Source organism: Oryctolagus cuniculus, chromosome 14, assembly GCF_964237555.1.
Source record: "Oryctolagus cuniculus chromosome 14, mOryCun1.1, whole genome shotgun sequence".
Classification (NCBI taxonomy): Eukaryota; Metazoa; Chordata; class Mammalia; order Lagomorpha; family Leporidae; genus Oryctolagus; species Oryctolagus cuniculus.
Window position 1 is genome coordinate 13,531,732 of NC_091445.1, and position 27,042 is coordinate 13,558,773.

General features: G+C 42.7%; 1 protein-coding gene across 1 annotated transcript in view; it reads left to right on the forward strand.

The window, feature by feature from the left end:
- ADGRV1 (adhesion G protein-coupled receptor V1) overlaps positions 1 to 27,042 on the forward strand; it is a 597,653-nt gene that overhangs the window by 256,931 nt on the left and 313,680 nt on the right. The window contains exons 75-81 of the mRNA XM_070056453.1: positions 1,909 to 2,026; positions 2,812 to 2,983; positions 17,950 to 18,192; positions 18,542 to 18,949; positions 20,614 to 20,798; positions 24,152 to 24,401; positions 25,646 to 25,785. Coding sequence (XP_069912554.1) covers positions 1,909 to 2,026; positions 2,812 to 2,983; positions 17,950 to 18,192; positions 18,542 to 18,949; positions 20,614 to 20,798; positions 24,152 to 24,401; positions 25,646 to 25,785 — 1,516 coding nt within the window. The remainder of the gene's footprint in view (positions 1 to 1,908; positions 2,027 to 2,811; positions 2,984 to 17,949; positions 18,193 to 18,541; positions 18,950 to 20,613; positions 20,799 to 24,151; positions 24,402 to 25,645; positions 25,786 to 27,042) is intronic.

A 27,042-nucleotide genomic window follows, 5' to 3' on the forward strand; every position in this document is an offset into this window, starting at 1 on the left:
TTGGCTCCTCACCATACTTACCTGTTAGCATCACATGACATACTTTACCTGACAGTACTACCAGGCCCATCCATGTGATTATAACTCTCTAGGTTGCATGAATCTACCTGCAAATGCTTCCCTTGCTTTTACCCAATCTGGCTTTTCAAAAGGTATTTTGTTCTAACTTGATCATTAGTTTTGTTGATTTCTTTTTATCTTTAATTTTCACAACTTTTTTTCACATTTACATTGCAGGACAAACTGGCAAAATAAATCAGGGAAGAGATAGTTTATTTAGTTTTGTTTTTGATCATGGGTTCACGAGAAGTCTGGAATGGTCTGGTAGAAGTTACCATAGCTGTGGCAAAGCAAGTGTTTTGATTAGAACCGTGATAGCTGCTATTGCTTGGAAAAGAAAACAAATGTTGTGTTAATGAGAAGCTTGTAAACTGCTTGGAGAGACTGAACTCCACCCAGTGTGACAAGAAAGCAAGCTCTGCCAATGAGAGAAATTGTATATCAGGTTCTGATCCAGGTCGAGAAGTGACAGCAGTGGGTAAGCAGTGAGGATGAGGACTGGCGGACTGGCGGAGACAAAACATGCAGGAGACTCTGGGACAACTGTTGTCCATCACACACGTGATCCTAATAAAGGAGTTTGACATTCACTTACACTTCACATCTGGAAAATAGACCAGGGGCTGGTCACTGCTAGTTCTTCCTCATCAGAGCTGTGAGGTGGTTTTTCTGGTTCCTGAAACTGACCTAGTCTCTAACATCTGAAGTTCTCTCTCCCTGAAACTTTAGGAATCACGGTTCAGGGTGATCAACACAAAATGGGTTTTGGGGCTGATTGCTTTAATGACATTGCTTCTAGGATAACTTTTAAAAATATTTTATTTATTTGAAAGAGTTAGGTAGAGAGAGAGAAGGTCTTCTATACGCTGATCTACTCCCCAAATGGCTGCAATGGCTGGAGCTGAGCCAATCCAAAGCCAGGAGCCAGGAGTTTCTTTCGGGTCTCTTGTGTAGGTGCAAGGGACCAAGTATATGGACCCTCCTCCACTGCTTTCCTAGGTGCATTAGAAGGGAGTTGAATCAGAAGTGGAGCAGCTTGGACTCAAACTTGCACCCATATGGGATGCTGGCCCTTTAGGCCAAGGCTTTAACCCACTGCACCACAGTGCTGGCCTCTAGGATCACTTTGCCAACAGGGGCCACTGAGAAGCAGAAAGCCGCAAGAACTGGTATTTTTTTAGGCTGAGAAGCTAACTAGTGTGCTGGCCAAGCTTTGAAGCAACTCCTCAGGGCCCCAAGTAAGTTCCCACTTACACAACTTTGCGTTATCAATTGTGCATTGGATCTTAGCACCTCAAGTTGGTCTGATCATCACAGAAGTTCAGGAGTTTCTTCATGGTTCTATTTTGATTTTGTGCCAATTGCTGTATCTGTAACATAAATGGCTTTTATGTAAACCGACTTATAGGAAGGTCAATCTGTAGAATGGAGTTCATTTCAACAGATAATTTGGGAAACCCTTGCCGTTTGCTGGGCACTGTTCTTGATGCAAGGACATAGCAGTAAATAAAACAGTTGCTGCTCTGATACAGAGTGTGTTCTGTGGGACTCTGCAGACTTTGAATAGATATAGGCAGGATGTGTCTGGTGCAGTTGACTGTAACAGAGTCCTGTCAGAGAGGGGTGTGCTGGGCGAGGCGTAGGAGCTGATGTTTCTCCTGGCCTTCTGTTCTCAAAATACGAGCCATCCTAATGCTATCGTTTTTCGTCTATATTTAGTGAAGATCTTTCCAAAATGTTGGTCCTCCCACTCGTGAATTTCTCACTTTCTTACTGGCAAGATTCACAGAGTGTTGGAGATTTTTTTCTGTTGTTAAGTATACTAGGACCCTCTGTTTCTCTCTTCAGGGAGTGATCTGCACAATGGCATCATAGGATTCAGTGAGGACTCTCAGAGTGGACTAAAACTGGGGGAAGGAGCTGATGGGAAAAGATTGCATCTCACTGTCTCCAGGCAGCCTGACAGGTACGTGTGTGTGTGTGTGTGTGTGTGTAAGGTGCAACATCCTGTGTGTATGGCATCTAGTAAGTCATATAAGGAGAAGTATAGGCAAGAAATTGAATGTGTCTTTTTCAGATGTTTTCCTTGTTAATCTGTCATATTTGCAATTTAATACACGTGGTTTATGATCATCACCTAGGGTTATGAGTGCTATTATATAATATAAAATATAATACAGAAAGCCTGTGTTGTAGGCCATTGGTTCATCATATTTACTACTCTGACCATGCCCTATACACAGCCACTGTATTATAGGGAACATGCGGAATACTAACATGCTGCAACTCAAAATTGGATGTTAACATGTTCTGAATGCTGATCACATACATGTACTCACTGCACACATGTACCTGCATATTTAATTTCCAATTTTGAGTCCAAATATTGGAAAATTTAAGCCACTGTTCACCCTTCATAATAACAGCTATTTTGAACAGTAACATTTCTCTTTTAGAAAAACTCATTTAAAGTGTAATGAGCGTTTACTTGAATGCAGGGACTCTACTTTCACATTTCTGATAGAGCAGTTCAAGAAATAACTTTTATTGAACATGGAGAAGACCCTGGGCAAACCCGAGCCCTGCTTTTCCTATCTGCAGTGAGGACAGTTGTCCCTCTGAGTATGATCGGTTGTAGAGTCAATGCTCAGTGCTGGATCTTGGATGACAAGGTACAGTGAGGCACAGCGAGCGCGCTGTTGAGCAGACGACACTGTGTGAGTGCACCTGCGTGGTTGGCTTTGTTCACAGGGCCTTTGAAGATGTCAGGGTCTCCTGGCGAGTCTCGCTGAACAGAACAGCTGTGGTGCTCCAGAAAGATGGGGTAAACCTGACGGACGAACTCGTATCTGTTTCCGGGACCACGACCTGTACAATGGGCCAAACACAATGCTCTATCACCATTGAACACAAACCAGAGAAGGTAAGCAGCAATGAGGTACAATAGCAATGGTGTCTAACTGTATTTCTTTAGAATCAAAATTATTGAAACTTACGTGTTGTTTCTGTGGGACTTCTCTGTGTCTGCCTGGCCATGGGGTCTAAACGTCTTGGCTGGACAATAGACTTTAGACTGTCTGCCTGGCCATGGGGTCTAAACGTCTTTGCTGGACAATAGACTTTAGACTAAGAATTGGCTACATTATGAAGCTTTATAAATAAGCTGGTCAGTTTCCTCCTTTTTTATTTTTTAAATATTTATTTATTTATGGGGGGGGGAGGGAAAGAAAAAAAAAGCGTGTGTGCAAGAGCACTTCTACCTGCTGGGTCACTCCCTAAATGGCTGCAACAGCTGGAGTTGGGCCCATCCAAAGAAACCAGGAGCAGCTTCTGGGTCTCTCACTTGGGTGGAGGGGTCCAAGCACTTGGGCCATCTTCAACTGCTCTCCCAATGCATTAGCAGGGAGCTGGATTGGAAGTGGAGCAGCCAGGACATGAGCCGGGGCCCATATGGAATGCCATCATTGCAGATGGAGGTTGAACCTTTTATGGCTCTGGCCCCTGTTTCCTTCATTTTTGTTTCTTCCCCTTCCCAAGCTTATTCCTGGCAATCTGTTCATCACGAGAAACATCCCTCCATAGCAGAGAGAGAATCTTCCATCAGCTGGTTCACTCCCCAAATGACCACAACGGCTGGAGCTGGCCCTATATGAAGCCAGGAGCCAGAAGCTTCTGAGTCTCCCACATGGGTGCAGTGGCCCAAGGAGTTGGGCCATTTTCCACAGTTTTCCCAGGCCATAGCAGAGAGCTGGATTGGAAGGAGGACTTGAACCAGCACCCATATGGGATGCTGGCACTGCAGGTGGCAGCTTTACCCACTACACCACAGTGGTGGCCCTAAGACATATTCTTAATAAAAATGAAATACATTTATAGTTATACTTTAATGTTTTGATGTGTATTTTAACATCTTACATTTAGTCCATTTAGTCTCACCTCTTATTTCTCATAATGTTCAAGCCATAGTGCTGAGTTTTCTGCATTCTGAGAAGACTGGAAACAGATCTATTGCACATCTCCTTGAAATTCTTTTACATCTGATAAACTGACACGTAGTGGTATAAATGAACCAGGTTCTGAAACCATGTTCTGTCATGGACTTTGAGAAATTATGTGGAGATACTGCAAAGCAGCACAGTTATCCCTAGACTTTTGTCCTAAGAATGACCATCTTTATATTTTATTAAAAGAGTAACTCAGTTATACTGAATGTACTTGGGAAGGCATTGTAGTGGTTAGGAGTTTGGGCTCTGATCATAGAAGACTGTGGTTCAAATCCTATTAGGTCTTCTACTCATTAGCTAGGTGATGATGGACAAGTTGCTTGGTGTTCCTGAGCCTCCCAGGCTTATAAGGGTGGTAGTAGGACCAGTGGGCCAATTAAATGAGTTGATGATTGAAAGGTTCCTAGCACAGTTCGTGGGAGGAAGTGGCTTTTCATGAGAGAACCTGGCATTGCTATTATGTGGAATGGAGCCCGCGGAAATTCAGTGATTTGAGTTATAGCTAGACCAGCGCTAGTCGTGGGGGGCTTACAGATGGTGTAACACAACAAATGCATGAACAGAATTATTATTCCACTAATTGATAGTGGTATCTCCTCACCTTGATCTGGTCTCTTAATCCTCAACAGTTTTTTAATCTTATATTTAATCATTGCACATTTATTCATTACTTCAGTTTTCAAAAGTATGAAGAATTTAATAGACCCAGACAATGACTGAGCCACAAATAGAATCCATCTGTTGAGTTTTAGTCCATTTTTTTCTTTCCCTGATAACTTATGGTTCTCTATTAGTAAAAAGTTTAAGGTGACAATCAACTTAGGAATCAGGCTCTCCACTCAGAAAATCTGCTTAAGTAGTGTATAATCACATTCATTGCTTTTATTTCTTAAAGATTTACCCACTTATTTGAGAGGCAGAATCACAGAGAAAGGCCTTCCATCACTGGTGGACTCCCTGCAATGGCCATAGCTGAGCCCACCCAAAGCCAGGAGCCAGAAGTTTCTTCTGGGTCTCCCACATGGGTGCAGGGGCTCAAGCATTCAGGCCATCCTCCACTGCTTTCCCAGACCACAAGCAGAGAGCTGTATCAGCAGAGGAGCAGCTGGGGACACACTGGTGCCCACACAGGATGCCAGCACTGCAGGTGGAGGCTTAGCCTGCTACACCACAGCGCCAGCCCCCTGTTGCTTCTATTTATTTACTTATTATTTTGAAGAATTATTTATTTGAAAGTTAGAGTTACAGAGAGAAGGAGAGGCAGAGAGAGAGGGAGGTCTTCCATTCCTCTGGTTTACTCCCCAAATGACTGCAATGGCCAGAGTTGAGCTGATCTGAAGCCAGGAGCTTCTTACAGGTCTCCTACGCTGATGCAGGGATCCAAGGACTTGGACCATCTTCTGCTTTCCTAGGCCATAGCAGAAGAGGGGCAACTGGGACTCGACCAGTGCCCATATGGGATGCCAGCACTGCAGGCTGGGGCTTTAACCTGCTGTGCAACTGCACGAGCTCTATTTTTTTAATTCTCAAAATGTGTATTTCACCCCAATTCATTACATTTCAGGTATTCTATGAGTTATTTTGGATTGGGGAAAACATATTATCATCTGTCTTTTGGTACTAGGTTATTTCACTAAGTATTATGGTTTCTAGTTGCAACCATCTTGTTGCAAAAGAGAGGATTTCTTTTTTTTAACAGCTGAGTAGTACTCCATAATGTATGTATACCATAGTTTCTTAATGCAGTCAACAGTTGGTGGACATCTGGGTTGATTCCATATCTTAGCTATTGTAAATTGTGCTGCTATGGACATGGGAGTATAGATAATTCTTCCATATACTGGTTTCTTTTGGTTTGAGTAAAATCCCAGGAGTGGGATGGCTGGATTATATGGTAGGTCAGATTTCTGAGATCTCTCCTTACTATCTTCTACAGTGATTGCACCAGTTTACATTCCCACCAGCAGTGGTTCAGGGTACCTTTTTCCTCACATCGTAGCCAACATTTATTGTTTGTTGATTTCTGTATGCAAGCTACTCTAACTGGAGTGAGGTGAAACCTTGTGGTTTTGATCTGCATTTCCCTGATGGCTAGTGATCCTGAGAATTTTCACAAGCGTCTGCTGGCCATTTGAATGTCCTCTCTTGAAAAATGCCTGTTCAAGTCCTTTGCTCATTTTATTATTAGATTGTTGATTTTGTTGAGTTTCTTGAGCTTTATGTAGATTATGGATATTAATGCTTTTTCACTTGTGTAGTTTGCAAATATTTTCTCCCATTCTGTCCGTTGCCTCTTCACTTTGCTGAGTATTTGTATTGTAGTGTGGAAGTTTCTCAGCTTGAAGTAATCCCATTTTGTCAATTTTGGTTTTGATTGCCTGTGCTTCTGGGTTTTTTCCCAAGAAATCCTTGCCTATACCAATGTCTTGTAGAGGTTCCTCCATGTTCTCTACTGATTTGATGGTATCAGGTTCTAGATTTAGGTCTTTAATCCATTTTGGGAAGGTTTTTGTGTGAGGTAGGGGTCTAGTTTCATACTTCTGCAAGTGGAGATCCAGTTTCCCCAGCACCATTTGTTAGAGACTGTCCTTGCTCTATGGAATGATTTTAGCTCTTTTATCAAAGATAAGTTGGCTATAGATGCATGGTTTGATTTCTGGAGTTTCTATTCTGTTCCATTGGTATACAAGTGTGTTTTTGTGGTAGCATTAGGCTGTTTTGATTATAACTACCCTGTAATATCTTTTTTTTTGACAGGTAAAGTTAGACAGTGAGAGAGAGAGACAGAAAGGTCTTCCTTTTCCATTCGTTCATCCCCCAAATGGTCACCACGGCTGGCGCACTGTGCTGATCCGAAGCCAGGAGCCAGGTGCTTCCTCCTGGTCTCCCATGTGGGTGCAGGGCCCAAGCACTTGGGCCATCCTCCACTGCCTTTCCGGGCCACAGCAGAGAGCTGGACTGGAAGAGGAACAACCGGGATAGAATCCAGCGCCCCAGCTGGGACTAGAACCCCGGGGTGCCAGCGCCGCGGGCAGAGGATTAGTCTAGTGAGCCGCAGCGCTGGCCAACTATCTTGTAATATATCTTGAAAGCAGGTATTGTGATGCCTCCAATTTTGTTTTTGTCATATAAGATTGCTTTAGGTATTCAGAGTCCTTTGTGTCTCCATGTGAGTTTCAGCATAATTTTCTTTAAATCTGTGAAGAATGTTATTATTTTTATTAGGACCACATTGAATCTGTAAATTTCTTTTGGTAGTATGGAAATTTTGATGATGCTGATTCTTCCAATCCATGAACATGGAAGATTTTTCCATTTTTAAAATATCTTCTGTTTCCTTCTTTAGTGTTTTGTAATTCTCATTATTGAGATCCTGACATCCTTGGTTAAATTTATCTCAAAATATTTGTTCCTTTTTGGAGCTATTGTGAATGTGACTGAATTTTTTTAACTTTTTAAGCTTTTTATTTAGTGAGAGACATGCATAGGAGAGTGAGGGCCCTATCTAAGAAATCTGGATTCTTACCCAGCACTGGAAGGCAGCCTGTGGATGAGCATGCCGGCAGGAAGCATGGGGTGGGTGGCCTGAAGGCCAAGTGCCCAAAGGTGCAGGGGCAGCAAGTGGGTCCAGGGAAAAAGGGCTGGACCCACCATGTCCCAGTCCTTTAATCCACTTCCAAGGGGGAGTGGTTAATTAGTCTGATTGGCAGGTGTGCACACAAGTGTGTGTGGTCAGGTAGGGGCATGAGGTCATACAGGGGACGAGGTGAAGGCGTGGTCTTCGAGCATATAAACCTGATCAATTTTATCCTATATGCCTGCCTACAACATTCCCCACTCAGAGACTCCATTCCCTTAATCCTAAGGGATCTTGAAGGGTATAGAATCATGACATCTTCTATAGCTGCTTCCTGCTTAGGAGGAGCATAATACAGGCCCTGCCTGTCCTGGTTCTGGAAGTCTCTGCCTATCTCACCTAACAAATTTGCTTTGTGAGCTGGAGCAGTCTCAGTCACTGCCAATGTCTATGTCTCCTGCATGGTCAGTGATTGCCAGAATTCGATCTGAAACATGTAAGTCTGTTAATTAGCATAAGTGAAAACTGGAACAAGACCAGTTGTAAGTGGAGTGCCCTTTCTGTTGGAAAGAATGTATTTTGGGAAGTGGGATACACAGCAGACTCATAGAATGACAGATGTCCTAAACAGCACTCTGGCCTCAGAATCAGCCCTTAAGGCATTCGGATCTGGCTGAAGAGCCCACAAGAGTATTTTAGGCATGGAAAGCCAAGACACTCTGGCAAAAAAAATTAAAAAAAAAAAAAAAAACCTAAATGAAAGGTCTCTGCGCGTGAGATCCCAGTAGAAAGAATGGGCCATCTAAGAAGGAGGTACCTTTCTCTGAAGGGAGGAGAGAACTTCCACTTTAACTATGACCTTGTCTAAATAAGATCGAAGTCAGTGAATTCTCATGACTAGAGCTTAGGGATATTACTGATGCCATAAACAAGAGTGTCAAATTGTTAAGTCAACAACAGGAGTCACTGTGTACTTACTCCTCATATGGGATTCTCTGTCCTTAATGGGTTGTCCCATGTGAAGTAATGCTATAACTAGTACTGAAACAGTATTTTACACTTTATGTTCTGTGTGGGTGCAAACTGTTGAAATCTTTACTTAATATATACTAAATCTATCTTCTGTATATAAAGAGAATTGAAAATGAATCTTGATGTGAATGGAATGGGAGAGGGAGTGGGAGATGGGAGGGGTGCGGGTGGGAGGGAAGTTATGGGGGGGAAAAAGCCATTGTAATCCATAAACTGTACTTTGGAAAATTATATTTACTAAATAAAAGTTTAAAAAGAATGTATTTTACAGACTCCTAGATAGTGGGTGGTGATTGGCAACCCCTATGTGGATTATAAAATCCATTTAGCTTGAGCATAGAGAATTATAGTAGAAGAATCCATTATGGGCCGGCGCCGTGGCTCAATAGGCTAATCCTCCACCTTGTGGCGCAGGCACACCAGGTTCTAGTCCCGGTTGGGGCGCCGGATTCTGTCCCGGTTGCCCCTCTTCCAGGCCAGCTTTCTGCTGTGGCCCGGGAGTGCAGTGGAGGTTGGCCCAAGTGCTTGGGCCCTGCACCCCATGGGAGACCAGGAGAAGAACCTGGCTCCTGGCTTCGGATCAGCGCGATGCACTGGCCATGGCACGCAGGCCGTGGCGGCCGTTGCAGGGTGAACCAACGGCAAAGGAAGACCTTTCTCTCTGTCTCTCTCTCTCACTGTCCACTCTGCCTGTCAAAAAAAAAAAAAATCCATTATGAGTTTTATTGTCAGTAACAGTTCCCATAGAGAATCAAGAGGCAGGTACGTCATGTCTGCCTTAAGGTACAGCAGCCTTGATGTGAGGAAGGCAAAGGCTTTACTTATCCTTTTTGCTTTGAAGAAGTACTTAAGGAGTCAGACATGTCCTTTAGTTCACTTGTAAAGACTTAAGAGGTAGAGGTTTAATCCTAATCTCACTGAGGTGGTCGTGCTCAGTAGCACCTGGGAAGGTCCCTGCCATTTAGGCTGCAACTGATCTTTCTGTGAGTGGCTTGCTCAGGAATTCCTAATGTTGGAGTTTGCATCAAAAGCTCCTGAGTTTGTTGGAACAACTTCTGTAGCTTCCCTGTCCAGCACTGTGTGTGTGTGTGTGTTGGGGGTGGGGGCTTTTTAAAGCAAATACAAAGGCTTAGAATCCAGATCCTGGAATCCATAGTCCATAGGATCCTGTCATCAGCAATTCCCAATGTTATGGCTTCTACTAGAAGCTCCTTAATTCTTTGGAGCAATTTTTAAAAAAATTTATTTATTTACTTGAAAGTTGGAGTTAGAGAGGAGAGGTGCAGAGAGAGCCAGAGAGAGCGGTCTTCCATCCATTGGTTCACTCCCCAGTTGGCCACAATGGCCAGAGCTGCGCCAATCCGAAGCCGGGAGCCAGAAGCTTCTTCCCGGTCTCCCATGTGGGTGCAGGGGCCCAAGAACTTGGGCCATCTTCTGCTTTCCCAGGCCATAGCGGAGAGCTGGACTGGAAGTGGAGCTGCCAGGACTTGAACTGGTGCCCATATGGGTTGCTGGCACTGCAGGCAGCAGCTTTTTACTATGCTACAGTGCCGGCCGCTGGGGCAACTCTTTTTTTTTAAGATTTATTTTTATTTTCAAGACAGAGTTACAAAGAGAGGTAGAGACAGAGAGAGTGGTCTTCCATCTGCTGGTTCACTCCCCAGATGGCCACAACGGCCGAAGCTATGCTGATGCAAAGCCAGGAGCCAGAAGCTTTTTCCAGGTCTCCCATATGGGTGCAGGGGCCCAAGGCCTTGGGCCATCTTCTGCTTTCCCAGGCCATAACAGAGAGCTGGATCAGAAGTGGAGCAGCTGGGACTCGAACTGGCACCCATATGCGATGCCGGTGCTTCAGGCCCGGAGCAACTCTTGTTGCTACCCTGTCCAGCAGTGTCTGCATTGGGACCTTTTTAAAGCATATAGAAAAGCTTGGAATCCAAATTCCACAGAATCTCACCATTCCCAGGAATATCACTAGTTGCCTTTTAAATATCAAAAAGCTTTCCACCTTTTGACTGAAAGAACACACTTTTCTGGACTTAGAACGTATCCCAGGTAATCTACCTCTAGTTTAGAAACCTGAGCTGTATTTGGGAAGTTCTGTATTCTCACTATCCTCGATTCCAGCTTTACTGAGATGCAGAAGAAATTATCCCTTAGGCGAAGGTTTAAAACACAGTAAGATGCATCGAGGTAACTGCCTCATTAGCAGTCCTGAGGCCTTTAACCATCTGTACCTGACCTTATGCTAAAACATACAAGATAGGAGTATCACAGAGCGACATGGATCCATTCACGTTTGAGATATTTAATAAACTTTAAAGAAACACCTAAGAATACAGGCAGTGGAGTTCGACATTTAGGCATAACTAGAACTTACGACACATAAGAATACAACATGCTAGGACAAGGTGAATCTTTGGGAACAAGTTTTACCACTAAGGCTAATACTGTAGCTCTTTGAGGACAGAGGTCCCACATGGGGAGTAAGTTCACAGTGACTCCTGTTGTTAATTTAACAATTAACACTCTAAGGCATGACCTCAGTGATCACCCGAGGCTCTTGATACGAGCTGCCTAGACTCCGGACGCCTTCTGAGTCCACAAACTCCGTCAGTATTTGGACAAGGCCATAAGCAAAGTGTAAGTTTTCTCCTCCCTTTGGAGAAAAGTACATCCTTCTTTGACCACTTCTTTCCACTGGGGTCTCACCCAGGGAGGTCCTCCATGTAGGGACACTTTTTGCAGGAGTGTCCTGGCTTTCCGCTCCTGAAATGCTCTCCTGAGCTGTTTAGTCAGACCAGAATGCCTTTAGGGCTGACTCTGAGGTCACTGACTGCTACTTGGAGCAATTCCCATTCTAGGAGTCTGCTGTGTGGACTGCTTCCCATTTTGGAGCATTTACTACTCTATAATTCTATTTATTATCAGTAAACAGTCCTACTAATATGATCACTTTAACAATTCCACCTATATGATCACTTTAAAACTTCATTCTATCTATATATGATCGCTTTAAAACTTCAGATGTTACTTTCCCCATCCAGCCCAAAGGGATTTAGGATCCCATGGCAACTTTTAAAACTATACCCTAAGGTGTAAGTCCATAGGGATTCATGAAGGACTTTACAGTTCCTTTGTAGGACCTGAGAAGATAAAAACAGGCACAGCTCTTCAGGAGCCTAATTTTCCTTAAGCATTTGACATGGATACATTGCATTAGCTGTAATTCCTTAAGCCTATGACTTGGATGTATTGATTTAGTTACAATTCTGACACCTTAGAGTCTCTATTTGTATACCAAATGGGATCCATTATTCTTTTCTTTTCTTTTTTTTTTTTTTTTTTGACAGGCAGAGTGGACAGTGAGAGAGAGAGAGAGAGAGAGAGAGAGAGAAAGGTCTTCCTTTGCTGTTGGTTCACCCTCCAATGGCCGCCACGGCCAGCACGCTGTGCTGATCTGATGGCAGGAGCCAGGTACTTATCCTGGTCTCTCATGGGGTGCAGGGCCCAAGCACTTGGACCATCCTCCACTGCACTCCCGGGCCACAGCAGAGAGCTGGCCTGGAAGAGGGGCAATCGGGACAGAATCCGGCGCCCCGACCGGGACTAGAACCTGGTGTGCCAGCGCCGCTATGTGGAGGATTAGCCTCGTGAGCCGTGACGCTGGCCAGGGATCCATTATTCTACCAAGCCCAATGTGGGGGTTTAAAAAATTGTTTTCTTATTTTTTTAATGCTGCTTAGTAAAGCAAAACAAATAATTAAAGACCAGCCTGAAGCCAAAACAAAAAAAGGACCAGCATAGAAGCCAAAACAAAACCAAAACCATCATGAAGCCAAAACAGCCTATAATTTAAAAAAAAATCATAAAAAGTTACTGGGCAGTGGCAGGCCATGGGAGCCCCATCTTGGGGCAGAGTCTATTGCCCACCTTTGTGGTGGGAATTGGAGCATCTGCCACGTTTCATGCTCCTCCCTAATGATGGAATTGATCTTAGAAGTTCTTTCTCAGCCATGACATTATGTATACAAGGGCTATTGATTTCTGTGTTTTGTATTATATCCTGCCACTTTAGCAAGCACTTTTATGAGTTCCAGTAGTCTGTCAGTGGAGTCTTTTGGATCCTCTACATATAGATTCTACATATAGAATCATGTCATCTGCAAATAGGGATAGTTTGATTTCCTCCTCTCCAATTTGTATCCGTTTGATTTCTTTTTCTTGCCTAATGGCTCTGGCTGAAACTTGCAGGACTATGTAAATAGCAATAGTGAGAATGGGCATCCTTGTCTGGTTCTGGATGGGGGGGGATGCTTCCAGCTATCCCTCATTCAACAGGATGCTGGCCGTAGGTTTATCATATATTGCCTTGATTATGTTGAGGAATGTTCCTCCTATATCCAATTTGCTTAAGGTTTTCATCATGAAAGGATGTTATATTTTATCAAACACTTTCCCTGCATCTGTTGAGATAATCATATGATTTTTGTTCTTCAGTTTGTTAATGTGATATATCACATTAAGTGATTTGCAAATGTTGAACCATCACTGCATACTGGGGGTAAATCCCACTTGGTCTCGGTGAAAAATCTCTGATACGTTGTTGGATTTGATTAGCTAGAATTTTGTTGAGGATTTTTCCATCTATGTTCATCAGAGAGAGTGGTCTGTAGCTGTGTTTCTCTGTACCTTTTTCAGGTTTAGGTTTAGGTATTAAGGTGATGCAGGCTTCATAGAAGGAGTTTGGGAGGATTCTCTGCTTTTCAAGTCTTTTGAATAGAAGAATTGGAATTAGATCTTAAAATGTCTGGTAGAATTTAGCAGTGATGCCATCTGATCTTGGGCTTTTCTTTGGTGGATGGATCTTTACTACTGATTCAATTTGTCTTGGTTATTGTTCAGTTTTTGTCTGATATTAGGATGGCAACATCAGCTCTTTTTTGGTTTGTTAGCATGGAATGTATTTTCCCATCCTTTCACTTGCAATCTGTATTTTCGTTGGTGAGATGTGTTTCTTGTAAACAGCAAATAGATGGCTCTTGTTTTTTTCATCCATTCAGCCAGTCTGTTTACTTTAACTGGAGAATTGAGGGCATTTACATTCAAGGTGACTATTGATAAGTAATGACTTGGCCGTGCCATTTTCCCGTAAATATTTGTATTGTTTACTTTGGGTTTCTTTTGTACTTTCACTGGGGAGTTTTCTACCTTCTTTAATAATGCTGACTATCTTTCTGTGTTTCTGTGCGTAGCACATTTGTAAGCATCTCTTGTCAGGCTTGACAAGTGTTGACAAATTCTTTCAATTTCTGTTATGGAAGGTCTTTATTTCACCTTCATTCATAAATGCTAGCTTGCAGGGTACAGCATTCTGAATTGACAGTTTTTTTTTTTTTTTTTTTTTTTTAAGACTTGGACTATGTTTCACCATTCCCTTCTGGTCTGTAGGGTTTCTGATAAGAAGGCATCTATGAGTCTAATTGGAGATCCCCTGTAAGTAACATCACATTTCTCTCATGAACATTTTAGTATCTCCATCTTTTACTGGGAAAAGCTTGACTACAATGTGTCATGGTGAAGGTGTTTTCTGGTCATATCTGTTAGGTGTTCTATGTGCTTCTGCTATTTGGATGTCTCTTGAAATTGGGGAAATTTCTGTAATTACTTCACAAGTAGGTTCTCTAGACCATTCTCTTTCTACTCCTTTAGAAACTCCTAAGACTGATGTTGGGTCATTTGGTAGTATTCCATAGATTTCAACACTGTTTAAGTTTTCTATTATCTTCTTGTTTTGTTTTTTCTTTTGTCTGTGAAATTTTCAAAGATTTTTCTTCTAGTTTGGATATTCTTCTGCCTCACCAAGTCTGCTGTTGAGGTTTTCCATTACATTTTTTAATTTGATCTACTGAATTCTTCATTTCTAAAATTTCATTTTGATTTCTCTTTAAAATCTCAATTTCATGGGAAAATTTTCATTCATATATGGTTTTCTTTAGTTTGTGGATTTGCTTCTGATCACTTTTGAATAATTCTATGATTAATTTTTTTGGATTCCATTTCTGGCATTTCCTTAACGTGTTCATCTTCGCATTCTAATATTGAAATATTGTTTTCTTTTGAGGGGAGTATGGTGACTTGTTGCTTGAATTTCTGCACTTTTAGGAATTTGTAGAATTGATTTTTATTTTTTTCTTCTGATGGCTTTTGTCTTTTGCCTATGCTTCTGTGGCTTAATGGAATGTCTGCACTTTCAGAGAGTACCAAGAGGTGTGTTGGGTGTGGCCTGGGAGGCCTAGTAGATACTGTAGGGTGGGGTGAATTTCCAGGGTAACACCCAAATTGGGCTTGGTAGAACTCAATACCCAGCTATACCTTGCAACTTCTCATGTAACCATGGAGTCCCATGGTCTCAGCATATAAGGCTCCCACAGTCACCAGGTTCAGAGGTTTCCCTCTGCCATGCCAGTCTGTCCTTCAACAGAGAGGTGGATGTTCCCCGGACTGCTCTGCCTAGGCATTTTGACTCTGGGAGGCCGTGGAGGTGGGCACCCCTCTGTCCCACGTAGCTGCCCAGCCACCTCCCAGCCGGGCTTAAAGTCAGTGGGGACTACAGACTGTTCTCTGGCTCATGAGCATACACCAGCGCCATTGGCCAAATGCCAACCCACCACTGCTGCTGGCCCTGCTGTTGAGGTGTCCTTCCTCAGTTGTTAGGTGTACACCCCAGGGGTTGCTTCGCTGTGGCCCAATTCTAAAATGGCACCCATCCTCTCCCAGCTGGACAGTGTGCTCTGTTTTGGAGACTTTAGAGGGGAATCAAATGTCTTCTTTCTCTTACACTGGGTCCAGGGGCAACCATCAGCTACTGGCAAGCCCCCAGGTCTCCAATCCAGACACCAGCCATGCTCTCTCTCCAGCTCCATCACCACAGGTTGCTGGAGTCTGTTCTCGCCTCCGTCTCTAAACTGCTGCTGACACCCACTCTCTGCAGCTGAACTTGTGCTGCGTGTCTGCACTCTCCACTCGGGTTCATTTCATTTTGCCTCCTGGTGTGGGGCTTCCCGGGCTGTTTTCTCTCCAATTCTATGCAGAGAGTACACTTCCACCACTCTTTGCCTCACTGTTTATCCCTAGCCCCACAAAACATGCCTGTCTTTAATCTGCCAACTTTTCCTCTCCTCTCTGCTGCCCCTGTTGCCTTTTTTTAAAAATTTATCTGCTAAAGTTATAGATGGACAGACAGACAACAGCCAGGGCTGAGCCAGACCAAAAACACTAGCTTCTTCCAGATCTCCCACATGAATGGCAGGTGCCCAAGCACTTGAACCATCTTCTGCTTTTCGCAGACCACTGGCAGAGAGCTGGATCAGAAGTGGAGCAGCCAGAATATGAACTTGGCCCGCCATGAGATGCCGGCATTGTAGGTCATGGTTTTAACTATGCCACAATGCTGGTCCTGCATATATTGAAGTATTAAAGGAAGATATTGTTCCACTATGAGTATCCTTTGTTTTCCTGCTTCTGAAACCTGCTTCTGCACACAGGAAAAGTCATTTTATATCAATTGGGGCAAAAGAGCTTCCTAAAGTGCTTCTGACCTAATTAGGAAAAGAATCTGCTGGCATTTACACATGGAATGGGCTGCTACGTGATCTCCAGACATGTTTCAGAGTCCAGAGAGGATCAGATATGATCTGAGAGCCTTCATTTCCCAATGGACTTCAGGAAAATTCTTTGGATAGAACATTTTTTATAAGACTGGAAAATTCCTTTGGTCTTTGGGCTAGTTATGTATAGCTTCCTATCTGTATTGCTCAGTTTTAGATGATTCTTCCCTTAGGTTATAACATATTCATTTTACTGCAAGTGGTCATAAGTAATGTTGTGATCATCAGAATGAAAAGGAATATTTTACTGGAAAATAAAGACAAGAGTCTCTTGGAATGTAATATGCTTAAATACTTAGAGAAGCTGATGTGAACTCAATCGCACTTGGCCGTTAGGAAATAATGGCTCTTGAATATAGTTACCCACATTTTCCTCGTGCTTGAGTTCATTGTATTTGCCAAATTGAGTTTCTTGAAAGTGAGAAGAGTAGTTATTTCTGTATTTCAGTGTTTTCTGACAGTTGATCATCAAAAGTGAAGAATGATGTGTTGCCATAGTGAAGCTGAACACATTTCTTTAGGCAACAAAAGATCAAGTTAGAATATTGTGTGACTAAGATATATAACTTATTCTTGGAAACACTGAGAGGTTTATTGTATTGTTTCATGACATAATGATCATCATTAACATGATCACAAAACAAGTGATGAATAAGGCCCTGGATGATAGATAAAAAATGATGTATCATATCCAATTAGGCACATACAGTTGAAAAATGCACCAGCTTAGCAGCTTTGGGGTATTTCAGGAAGCAAACAATACCACCAAGATTTCTAGACTATTGTGTGGGAGTGAATTGCTAGTTGAAATAAATGATTGACAATATGCTGTAAAATGGAATTCAGGCTTTAGAAAATAAATTGTTTGAGATTGTTGAGAAAGAACTGAGATGGTAAAGGACTGTACTATAACTGGCAGGCTAAAGTTAAGCTGAATTTTGAGAGATTTTGAAAAAAATTTGTGAAATTTAGAAAATTGACTATTATCAATATTTGGTCATATTTATTTAAAACCCTTTAAAAATAAAAGTTATTAGAATAATACCTTAGAAAATGAAAACATTTTCTTCCCTATCACCAGTGTTATTCTCCTACTGTACCCTCTGCCCTGTTCTCCACCCTACACCCTTATGGAAGTGACTGTTAGCATAGATGGCAGTAGTGGTGCTTTTAAATTTTTACCTAAGCATCAAGAACATGTGGTAAACTTTGTGTGATTTTACACTTTATGTAGGACGTAATACATTTCATTGTGTAACTTGTCTCAAAACCCTTCTCTGTTGAAAAATCTTGTACAAGTCAATTTTTGCTACTCTGTGGTATTTCATTGGATCAATGCATTTTATTATTCACATGTTGAAGTTGTTTCCTGACATGTTTCCAGTAGAAAGCTCAACCATAGAAAATAAATGTATGTTTAAGAAAGAAGAAAACAAAATAGATCCCATGGTAATCTAGCATGAGTTTCATATTGTGTTATCGAAGATACATCTCTCCATGTGTTTATTTCAGTAATGATACATATGAATTATCTATTTCTTAATATTGGAACTGTCCATAACTAGAAATATATCAGCAGTAGTCCTTTTCTTTTTGTCATTGTCAGATGCCTCAAGCTGAAATGCACTTTTTTGTGGAACTGTATGAAGTAAGTGCCGGAGCACAAATAAACAGCAGTGCCAGATTTGCACAAATAAAAGTTTCTCCGAGGGCTGAGCCACAGGGCCTCGTGTACTTCTCCGTGGGCTCCCGGCTGGCAGTGGCTCCTAGGAAGGCCACCTTGATCAGCCTGCAGGTGGCCAGAGACTCTGGGACAGGACTCAGAATGTCCGTCAGTTTCAGCACCCAGGTAAGCATGGGCTATCTATACATACACATTAAGATTTTCTCCTAGAACTGTAGTAAGCAGAATCTGCTGGCTGTTCTCTGAGGATGCCGCCAGAATTCACGCTGTGCTTGTCATGTTGAGTTTCATCCTGAAGCAGCTCTGTCTTATTCTCACCACTCTTAGGTATACATCTTTCCTCAGCTCACCCTTGTGGGACATGTGTTCATCTCTCTGACATATCAATTCATGTATTGTTGTTTCCCATCTGGTTAAGGGAAATGGCATTTGTGTGAGAAGTAAGCTTTTGATGGGGGTATCGGGATACCTGAGGTGCACCAGTGTCGCTGAAATAGAGTCATTTCACTCCCAGGAGCTGAGGAGTGCGGAAACCATCGGGCGCACGGTCCTGTCTCCCGCGCTGTCTGGGAAGGACTTCGTGAGAACCGAAGGCACGTTGGTCTTTGAGCCTGGCCAGAGAAACGCTGTATTGGATGTCATCCTGACGCCGGAGACAGGATCTTTAAATCCATTCCCTAAGCGATTCCAAGTTGTGCTTTCCGATCCACAAGGTGGTGCCAGAATTGACGAAGTGTACGGGGTTGCCAATGTCACTCTCGTCTCTGACGCCGACTCACAGGCCGTGTGGGGGCTTGCGGAGCAGTTGCACCAGCCCCTGGATGCCGACATCCTCAGCAGAGTGCTCCATACCCTCAGCCTGAGAGTGGCCACGGAGAACACGGATGAACAACTCGGTGCCGTGATGCATTTACTAGGACAGGTGAGAAAGGCTGGCAAGCCAAGTGCTTGGTTTAGACACTTTGGTTTGGTTTGTAAATTTGCTAATAAAAAAATCACATTCAGGTGAAATGTCAGTTATTGTGAAATTATGGTACAGTAAAATTCCTGCACCTAACATACAGTTCATCCTCTGACACCGAACTTGTTCAAGGCTGTGATTGATACCTGTTCAGAACTGTCCACCTTAACCTTGGAGCAGGAGGAATCATCTACTCAGTAGTTTATTTTTTTTCCCTGAGATTTGTTTTATTTATTTGAACGAGTTAGGGAGGGGCAGAGATGGGAAAGGATTATTTTCCATCTACTGCTTTACTTCCTAAGTGGCCCCAATGACTGGGACTGGACCATGCTGAAGCCAGGAGCCACCAACTCCATTTGGGTCTTTCATGTGCATGGTGGAGGTCCAAGTACCTGGGTCATCTTCCCCTGCTTTCCCAGGTGCATTAGTAGGGAGCTGCATCAGAAGTGGAGCAGCTGGGACTCAAATTGGTGCCCATGTGGGATTCTAGCATCACAGGCAGAAGCTTAACCTGCTGTGCCACAGTGCCAGCCCCTATTCATTTTCATTTATATTCAAAAAGCAACGAGAGAGGGAAGGAGGGAGGGAGGGAAAGATGTAGCTTACCAGGATCTATGAACAGGTCTCTGTATTTGTGGGTTTTACATTCTCAAAGTTTTACTCTATTCCTTTTGTCATTTTCCCCTGTGGATTACTTTCCATTATTAATAGCGCTGGGGTGGCTACTCTTAGGAATTCAGATGTTGAGTTCTTCTAAAAACTTGGAATGAAACTGGCTTATAAAGTTACTGAAAAAAAAAAATGGAGGAAACATGAGCTACTTCCTCAGTGAGTTCATCCAGTGGGCGAAACAGACTAATCATTTCAAGGTTGTCCTGGGTTCCTTCGTAAAGGTTACGTCATACTATCGAGACAGTAATATGTGTCAGTGGGTGGGGCAGTGGTGACTTTGGGAATCTGAAGGACTTGCCAGGTATAAAAGGAGGAGATAGAACATTAGGTCAGTGACTTCACACCTGTGCTCAGACAACAAAGATGCGTCTCGACATTCTGGCAAAGGAGAATCACAACGGCAGTCTCTCCTTCTCTTTGCCCCTCACGACAAATAACTGCATCTTTCAAGCAGGAGGTCAGGAGTGCCAGGAGCTCTTATTCTCTTGGTCAGAAGGACTTTCTGATGTGGTGCTACAGAGACTGAGAGGTGGTGGCTTCTGTCCACTGAAGAATAGATAATTAGAAGTAATCTCCCTTCTGTCATAAACAGATATTCCTGGTGCATTTATTTCCTTATCTGTTGGTCAAGAGAATCTTTAGTGTATATCTAGAAGTGGGATCAATGTTAACTCATGGTACCAGTTATTGTGATTAAAATTAAGTGACCCATGCAGCCATTTTTGGTTTTATGTAATGATTAAATAGAAAACAATAGTGACTATGACTTTTCCTTATAAATATTATTTATATATCTTAAAGTACAAATGGATGCATTTGAAATATAACTTTGATACCAATTTCACCTAAGTTCTTCATAGGTTTGTCCTTCTTTTTGAGCATTCCTCATTGTTAATATAGAACATAATATATATACCAGCGGATAACTTCAGTTTCCTTCGGATTCTTTCCAGATAACTGTTGAAGCGAGAACTCAAGCTTTCAGTGTTGAAAGCCGAGCTCTTCTGTACGAGATTCTCTGTTCTCTCATTAACCCGAAGCGCAAGGATACCAGGGGATTCGTCCATTTTGCCGAAGTGACTGAGGATTTTGCCTTTTCTTTGCTGACCGATGTCACCTGTGGCTCTCCTGGTGAAAAGTATGTATGTTTGGGGCTGTGGTGTAGAAGGCTAAGCCTCCACCTGCAGTGCTGGCATCCCATATGGGTACCGGTTCAAGTCCCGGATGCTTCACTCTGATCCAGCTCTCTGTTAGTGTGCCCAGGAAAGCAATAGCAGATGTCCCAAGTACTTGGGCCCCACACCCATGTGAGAGACCTGGAGAAGGTGCCTGGCCCAGCCCCCTTGGCCATTGTGCCCATCCAGGGAGTGAATCAGCAGATGGAAGATCTCTGTCTCTCCTTCTCTTTATATATTTCTTCCTTTGAAATTAATAATAATAAAGTATCTTTTAATACATTACCTTCCTCACTTGTATTTCTTCAATGTTTAGTAAGAAATATGTAACATAAATGGACATTTACTTGATGTAACTAAGACTTATATTATCAATGCATTGGTTTTTTTAAAAACTATTTATTTGAAAGATAGGGAGAGACAGATTTTCCATCTACTGGTTCATTTCCCAAATGGCCAGAATGGCCAGGGTTGGGCCAAGCCAAAGCCAGGAACCTGGGTCCATTCAGGTCTCCTATATGGGTGCAGGGGCCCAATCACTCAGACCATCTTCCACTGCTTCCCCAGACATGTTAGCAGGAAGCTGAATCAAAAGTGGAGCAGTAGAGACTAGACATGTACCCATATGAGATGCTGGCATTGTAGGCAATGGTTTAACTCACTGTACTGAAATGCCGGTCCTTCAATGCATTCATTTATTGAGCAAATTAATTATTTGAAGAAAATCCTACATCAAAAAATGATATTGTCAGCAATGTATTTCTTCTATTTAACCTCCCCTCCTTTTTTTCTAAGTTTAAGAGGTAGAGACACAAAAACAGAGCCCTCGCACCTGCTGGTTTAATCCCCAAATGTCTGCAAACAGCAGGGACTGGGCTTGGTCTAGAGTAGGAGCTGGAAACTCAGTCTGAGTCTTCTACAAGGTAGCAGGGCCCCAAGCACTTGAGGCATAACCACTGTCTTAGAGTCTGCACAGAACAGAAGCTGGAATCTGAAGCCAGAAGGAATCTTGAACCCGGGCACTCCAGTGTGATGTGTGTGTCTTAACTGCTAGCCCAAAGGTCCCTATGTCTTCTGTGCATTAGCAGGGACCTGGATCCAAGGTAGAGTTTCCAGGACTTGAACTAGCACTGTGATGTGGGATCCTGGCAGCTTCACCTGTGGCATTACAATGCTGGACACTATTTTGAAGAATTTTTTTAAAGTAAGAAAAATTCTTCTCACTTGTATTTGATGCGTAGAAGATGCACTCTGAATACAGTCAAAGGCAGGTGCTGCCAACCTCTGAGAGTGTTGGAGGTGCTGTAGCTCATGCTTCCCTAGAGTTAGGGTTGCTGTGCCCATATGAATGTACCTCTCAGAAAGTTACTGAACTCCAGGTTGGTTATTTCCTGGTTAGAGTTTCATGGATGAAGCCAGTGAGAAGAAATGAAAATGTGAACCATGGCTCATGTTCATCATTGACTACATAATTAATTTTTACCATTTTCTACCATTATTCTTCAGATGCCACGGTGCAATAAGTCATATTCATAAGGTAAATTGGATCACTGCAGTATTAAGGCCTCAAAATGTTTTATTTCTAATTTAAAATATAGGATGTTATTTTAAAAACTGGCTATTTAATGGGATATGTCTGCTGAAGAGGTTTGTGTAAACCTTGATATGTTTTCTTTCAATAAAAGCTGTCATCAGTGTTGGTAAGTTACATTTAAATTCAGAAATGTTTTGAAGATGACAAGGCTGGGCCTGGCTCAAGCTGGGAACTAGAATGCAAGCAGGTCTCCCACGTGGGGGGCAGGAGCCCAGCTACTTGAATGATCACATGTTGCCTCCTAGGGTACATATCGGTGAACAAGGTGGAATCAACACTCGAACCAGGCACTCTGGTCTGGGATACAGTATCCCAAGTGTGTCTTAACCACTGCACCAAATGCCTACCCCCAAATGTAGTGTTTTAACAGGATTCTTAGAAACAGGCACCTGGAGCCATGGGTGAGTGGATGGATGAAGGTAGATATGAGAAGGCAATGATTTGAATGTGGTAGTTGAAATAATGCAGGAGAGTTTTTAGAGAGGGTATTTAGGGAGAGGAAAAGGTTAGCTCTCACTTCTTCCTCTCCTTTCTCAAATCTCCCATTTAGAATTCTTTACCTCATTTCCTAGGTTAGAGACAACTTAACTAGGCACGATTTAGATCCAAGATCTAATAGTACATACTCTATGTCTGTTGTGGCCCGTGTAACTTTAATCAGTCAATGCATAAAATTTATCCTAAGATTCTCTAAGCTTTTCCTGGAGGGTTTCAGACATCACTTATCTTCATATCCCCTTAATGTTTGCAAACGTGATGGGTTCAGGCCTGATTGCATGAGATCCTCTTGAGTGACTAGTTACAAAAGGATTCCAGTTTCCTAAATCCTGGAGTATAATCTAGAAATCTGTATCTTAAGACAAACAATTTCATCAAGCATAGAATTTGATTATACCTAGGAGATCTTCAAAACAGAATTTCAAGGGTGGGCAGTTGGCCTAGTGGTTAAGATACTGGTCAAGACACCTCTGCTATTGAATACCTAGATTAAACATGACTCCAGCTTTCAGCTCCAGCTTCCTGCTGACATGGACCCTGGGAGGCAGTTGCAATGGCTTGATTAATTGAATTCCTGCTACCAATGTGGGTGACCTGGATTGAGTTTCCAGTTCTTGACTTCAGCTGTGGTCCAGCCCTGGCTTTTACAAGCATTTGGAGGTTAAACTAGCAGACTGGAGCACTCTATTTCTCTGTCTCTGTTCTGTCTCTGTGCCTCTTAAATAAAAATTAAGGAAAAGCCACAATTCAGTGCTTTTTTTCTTACAAGTTGAATGGTTAGATTAGCAGTTTTCCCATGGGTTTGAGAGAGTGAGGGAGACTCTTGATGAAATATGACCACACAGTTCCGAAGGTGCGGTGTTCTTCAGTAAGACCATTTAGTGGAAACACCCTCTGCTCAACCTGCTCCACGAAAGGCAACTCAGAAGTGTACATTTTATAGTTGTAGGTTGTGTCACTATAACCATAAAACAGCCTTCAAAAATACAGTGATGTAGGTTATAAGTAGGATCAAACAAGAAGATGCAGAAAGTTTTGAACCAAAAGTCCTGGAAGTTAACCAGAAAACAGCTGAGAACAGGTCCCGTCTGCGGTTCCTGCATCGGGAGTGCCCGTACTGTACATGGAGAACAGAGTCCCTGATGATGCTTTTTAGCAAATGCAAGAGGACGCACATGTGTGAGCACCTGCCAGTTCAGCACACTCTCCGTTTTTCTGTTGCAGAAGCAAAACCATCCTTGACACTTGCCCGTATTTCTCAATACTGGCTCTTCACTGGTACCCACAGCAAATCAATGGGCACAAGTTTGAAGGAAAGGAAGGTGATTATATTCGAATTCCGGAGAGGTTATTGGACGTCCCGGATACAGAAATAATGTCTGGACAAAATACATGTAAATTAGTCCAGTTCACAGAGTATAGCAGCCAGCAGTGGTTTGTAACTGAAAACAGCCTTCCTGCTCTGAAAAATAAGGTAATTTATCATTTGAAAGAATTATGTGGTTGGACACTGATGTTTCCTTAGTAGACAATAGAAACGTGCATTAGCTTGATCAGATGTTTTTGTTAAGAGCCACACATGGGGAATCCGAATGAAACTAGTTCTGTCTTCATGGGCCTTTTTTTTTTTAACTTTTATTTAGTGAATATAAATTTCCAAAGTACAGCTTATGGATTACAGTGGCTTTCCCCCCCATAACGTCCCTCCTACCCGCAACCCTCCCCTTTCCCACTCCCTCTCCCCTTCCATTCACAGCAAGATTCATTTTCGTTTCTCTTTATATACAGAAGATCAGTTTAGTATACATTAAGTAAAGGTTTCAACAGTTTGCACCCACATAGAAACACAAAGTGAAATATACTGTTTGAGTACTTGTTATAGCATTAAATCACAATGTACAGCACATTAAGGACAGAGATCCTACATGAGGAGTAAGTGCACAGTGACTCCTGTTGTTGACTTTACCAATTGACACTCCTGTCTATGGCATCAGTAATCTCCCTATGCTCCAGTCATGAGTTTCCAAGGCTATGGAAGCCTTTTGAGTTCACCGACTCTTATCATATTAAGACAAGGTCATAGTCAAAGTGGACGTTCTCTCCTCCCTTCAGAGAAAAGGTACCTCCTTCTTTGAAGATCTGTTCTTTCCACTGGAATCTCACTCACGGAGATCTTTCATTTAGGTCATAATTTTTTTTTCCCCGAGTGTCTTGGCTTTCCATGCCTGAAATACTCTCATGGGCTTTTCAGCCGGATCCGAATGCCTTTAGGGCTGATTCTGAGGCCAGAGTGCTATTTAGGACATCTGCCATTCTATGAGTCTGCTGTGTATCTCGTTTCTTCATGGGCCTTTTGTAGAATGTTTTGTTTCAAATCTAGTTGGAATAGTCCCTTCATATTTTTATGTGTATAATAGATAGTGAAAAAACAGTACAGAGTTCGCTAACATAATGTCCTATTATACACCATGCTCTTGGTGGAAGGCAACTGCAGTGAGTCAGGGTGTGTGGTCATCCCTCGTCGGGGGAGCTGCTGAGGTGGGGGCAGGAAGTGGGTAGTGGAAGACCAGTCTGGTGCCTGCATTCCTAAGTCTCCACAGTGGGAGAAAGCAAGTGACTACAGTGCCCAGGGAAAGGAAATCAGATCCAGAGGCAGAGCCTCAGTCACAATACTAAGTTGAAAACACCCTTCAACCCTGTCCCTCTTGCCATTTATAGGTATTATCGTTGAGTGTGAAAGGTCAGAGTTCACAACTCCTGAGTAACAGCAATGAGGTTCTCTATAGGATCTACGCTGCGGAGCCCAGGATTGTCCCACAGACGTCTCTCTGTCTTCTCTGGAATCAGGCTGCTGCCAGGTACTTATTAACCATTTTACAGGAACAGTTTGGTCTTTCCCTGTCCCAGTGCCGCTGAGCCTAAGTTCTATACTGAGCATAGACGGTGGCCCCAGGTGGGTGTCAGACTGGAGAAGAATCTCTGCAGGAAGACATCCTAACGCTCTGAGCATGTTCTAATACTAATACTCAGTCTAAGACTCTGTATGTTATCTTCTGATCACAGTTTAATACTCTGATGGTGTTCTAATGCAGTGTAGTACTCTGTGCCTTAATACTCTGAGCATGTTCTAATACTAATACTCAGTCTAGGACTCTGATTGTATGTTATCTTCTGATCACAGTCTAATACTCTGTGCTCTAATACAGTGTAGTACTCTGCTGTAATGCTCTGACCATGATCTAATACTCTAGTCATGGTCTGATACTCTGATCATACTCTTCATGTTCTAATAGTTTGATCACATTCTAATGGTTTGCTCATTTTTTTTTCACATTCTAATACTCTGGTTGTAACTCTGGGCATGGTTTAATGCTCTGATTGTTCTAATGTTCTTCATGTTCTAATACTCTAGTCACAGTCTCATACTCTGTGATCTAGTACTCTGTGTTCCCATACTCTGATTGTTGTATGATATGGTGTGGTCTAATATTCTGATGATGATCTAATACTTCCTATGCTCTAATCAGGATCTAATACTGTGACCCTGTACTCGTGCTGTGATAGTGTTCTAATGCTTGATCATTTCCTAATACTCTGTTCTACTACTCTAATCACCTTCTGATACTCTGATCATGCTCTAAGGTTGCCACTGAGGAAGTATTACAGCACTGCTGTGATGGGGAATACAGCTCAGCAGTTTGAGGATGTGTGTGGTGCATTATTTTCTTCTTTATCACTACCTTATTCTCGGAATGTGACCTGACTTCTAATCGGTTCAGATAACCTTCCTGGAGTTATTGGTTAATTTGTCAGGTGGGAAAGAAAATTCCTCCTCTGCCTGCTCCGTGTGGGCCTGTGGCGCAGGAGCTGAGGCTCTGTGCTTGGGGGATCAGCAGGGATTTGCAGTTCTAGCCCACACATGGCATGCAGTATTTTTGAGATTAAAGCCGTGCATAGGAAAGGGAAGAAGAGAGTGATTTCTCTCTGAATCCCTGTGGCTGAAGGTGTGAGGTCTCAGCAGTTACTGTGACTGCCAGGTCAGATGGTGCTGGTGGGGGACCTAGGGTCCGTGGCAGTCACGGATTCTGTTACTGAATTTCAGCCCTGCACACTGT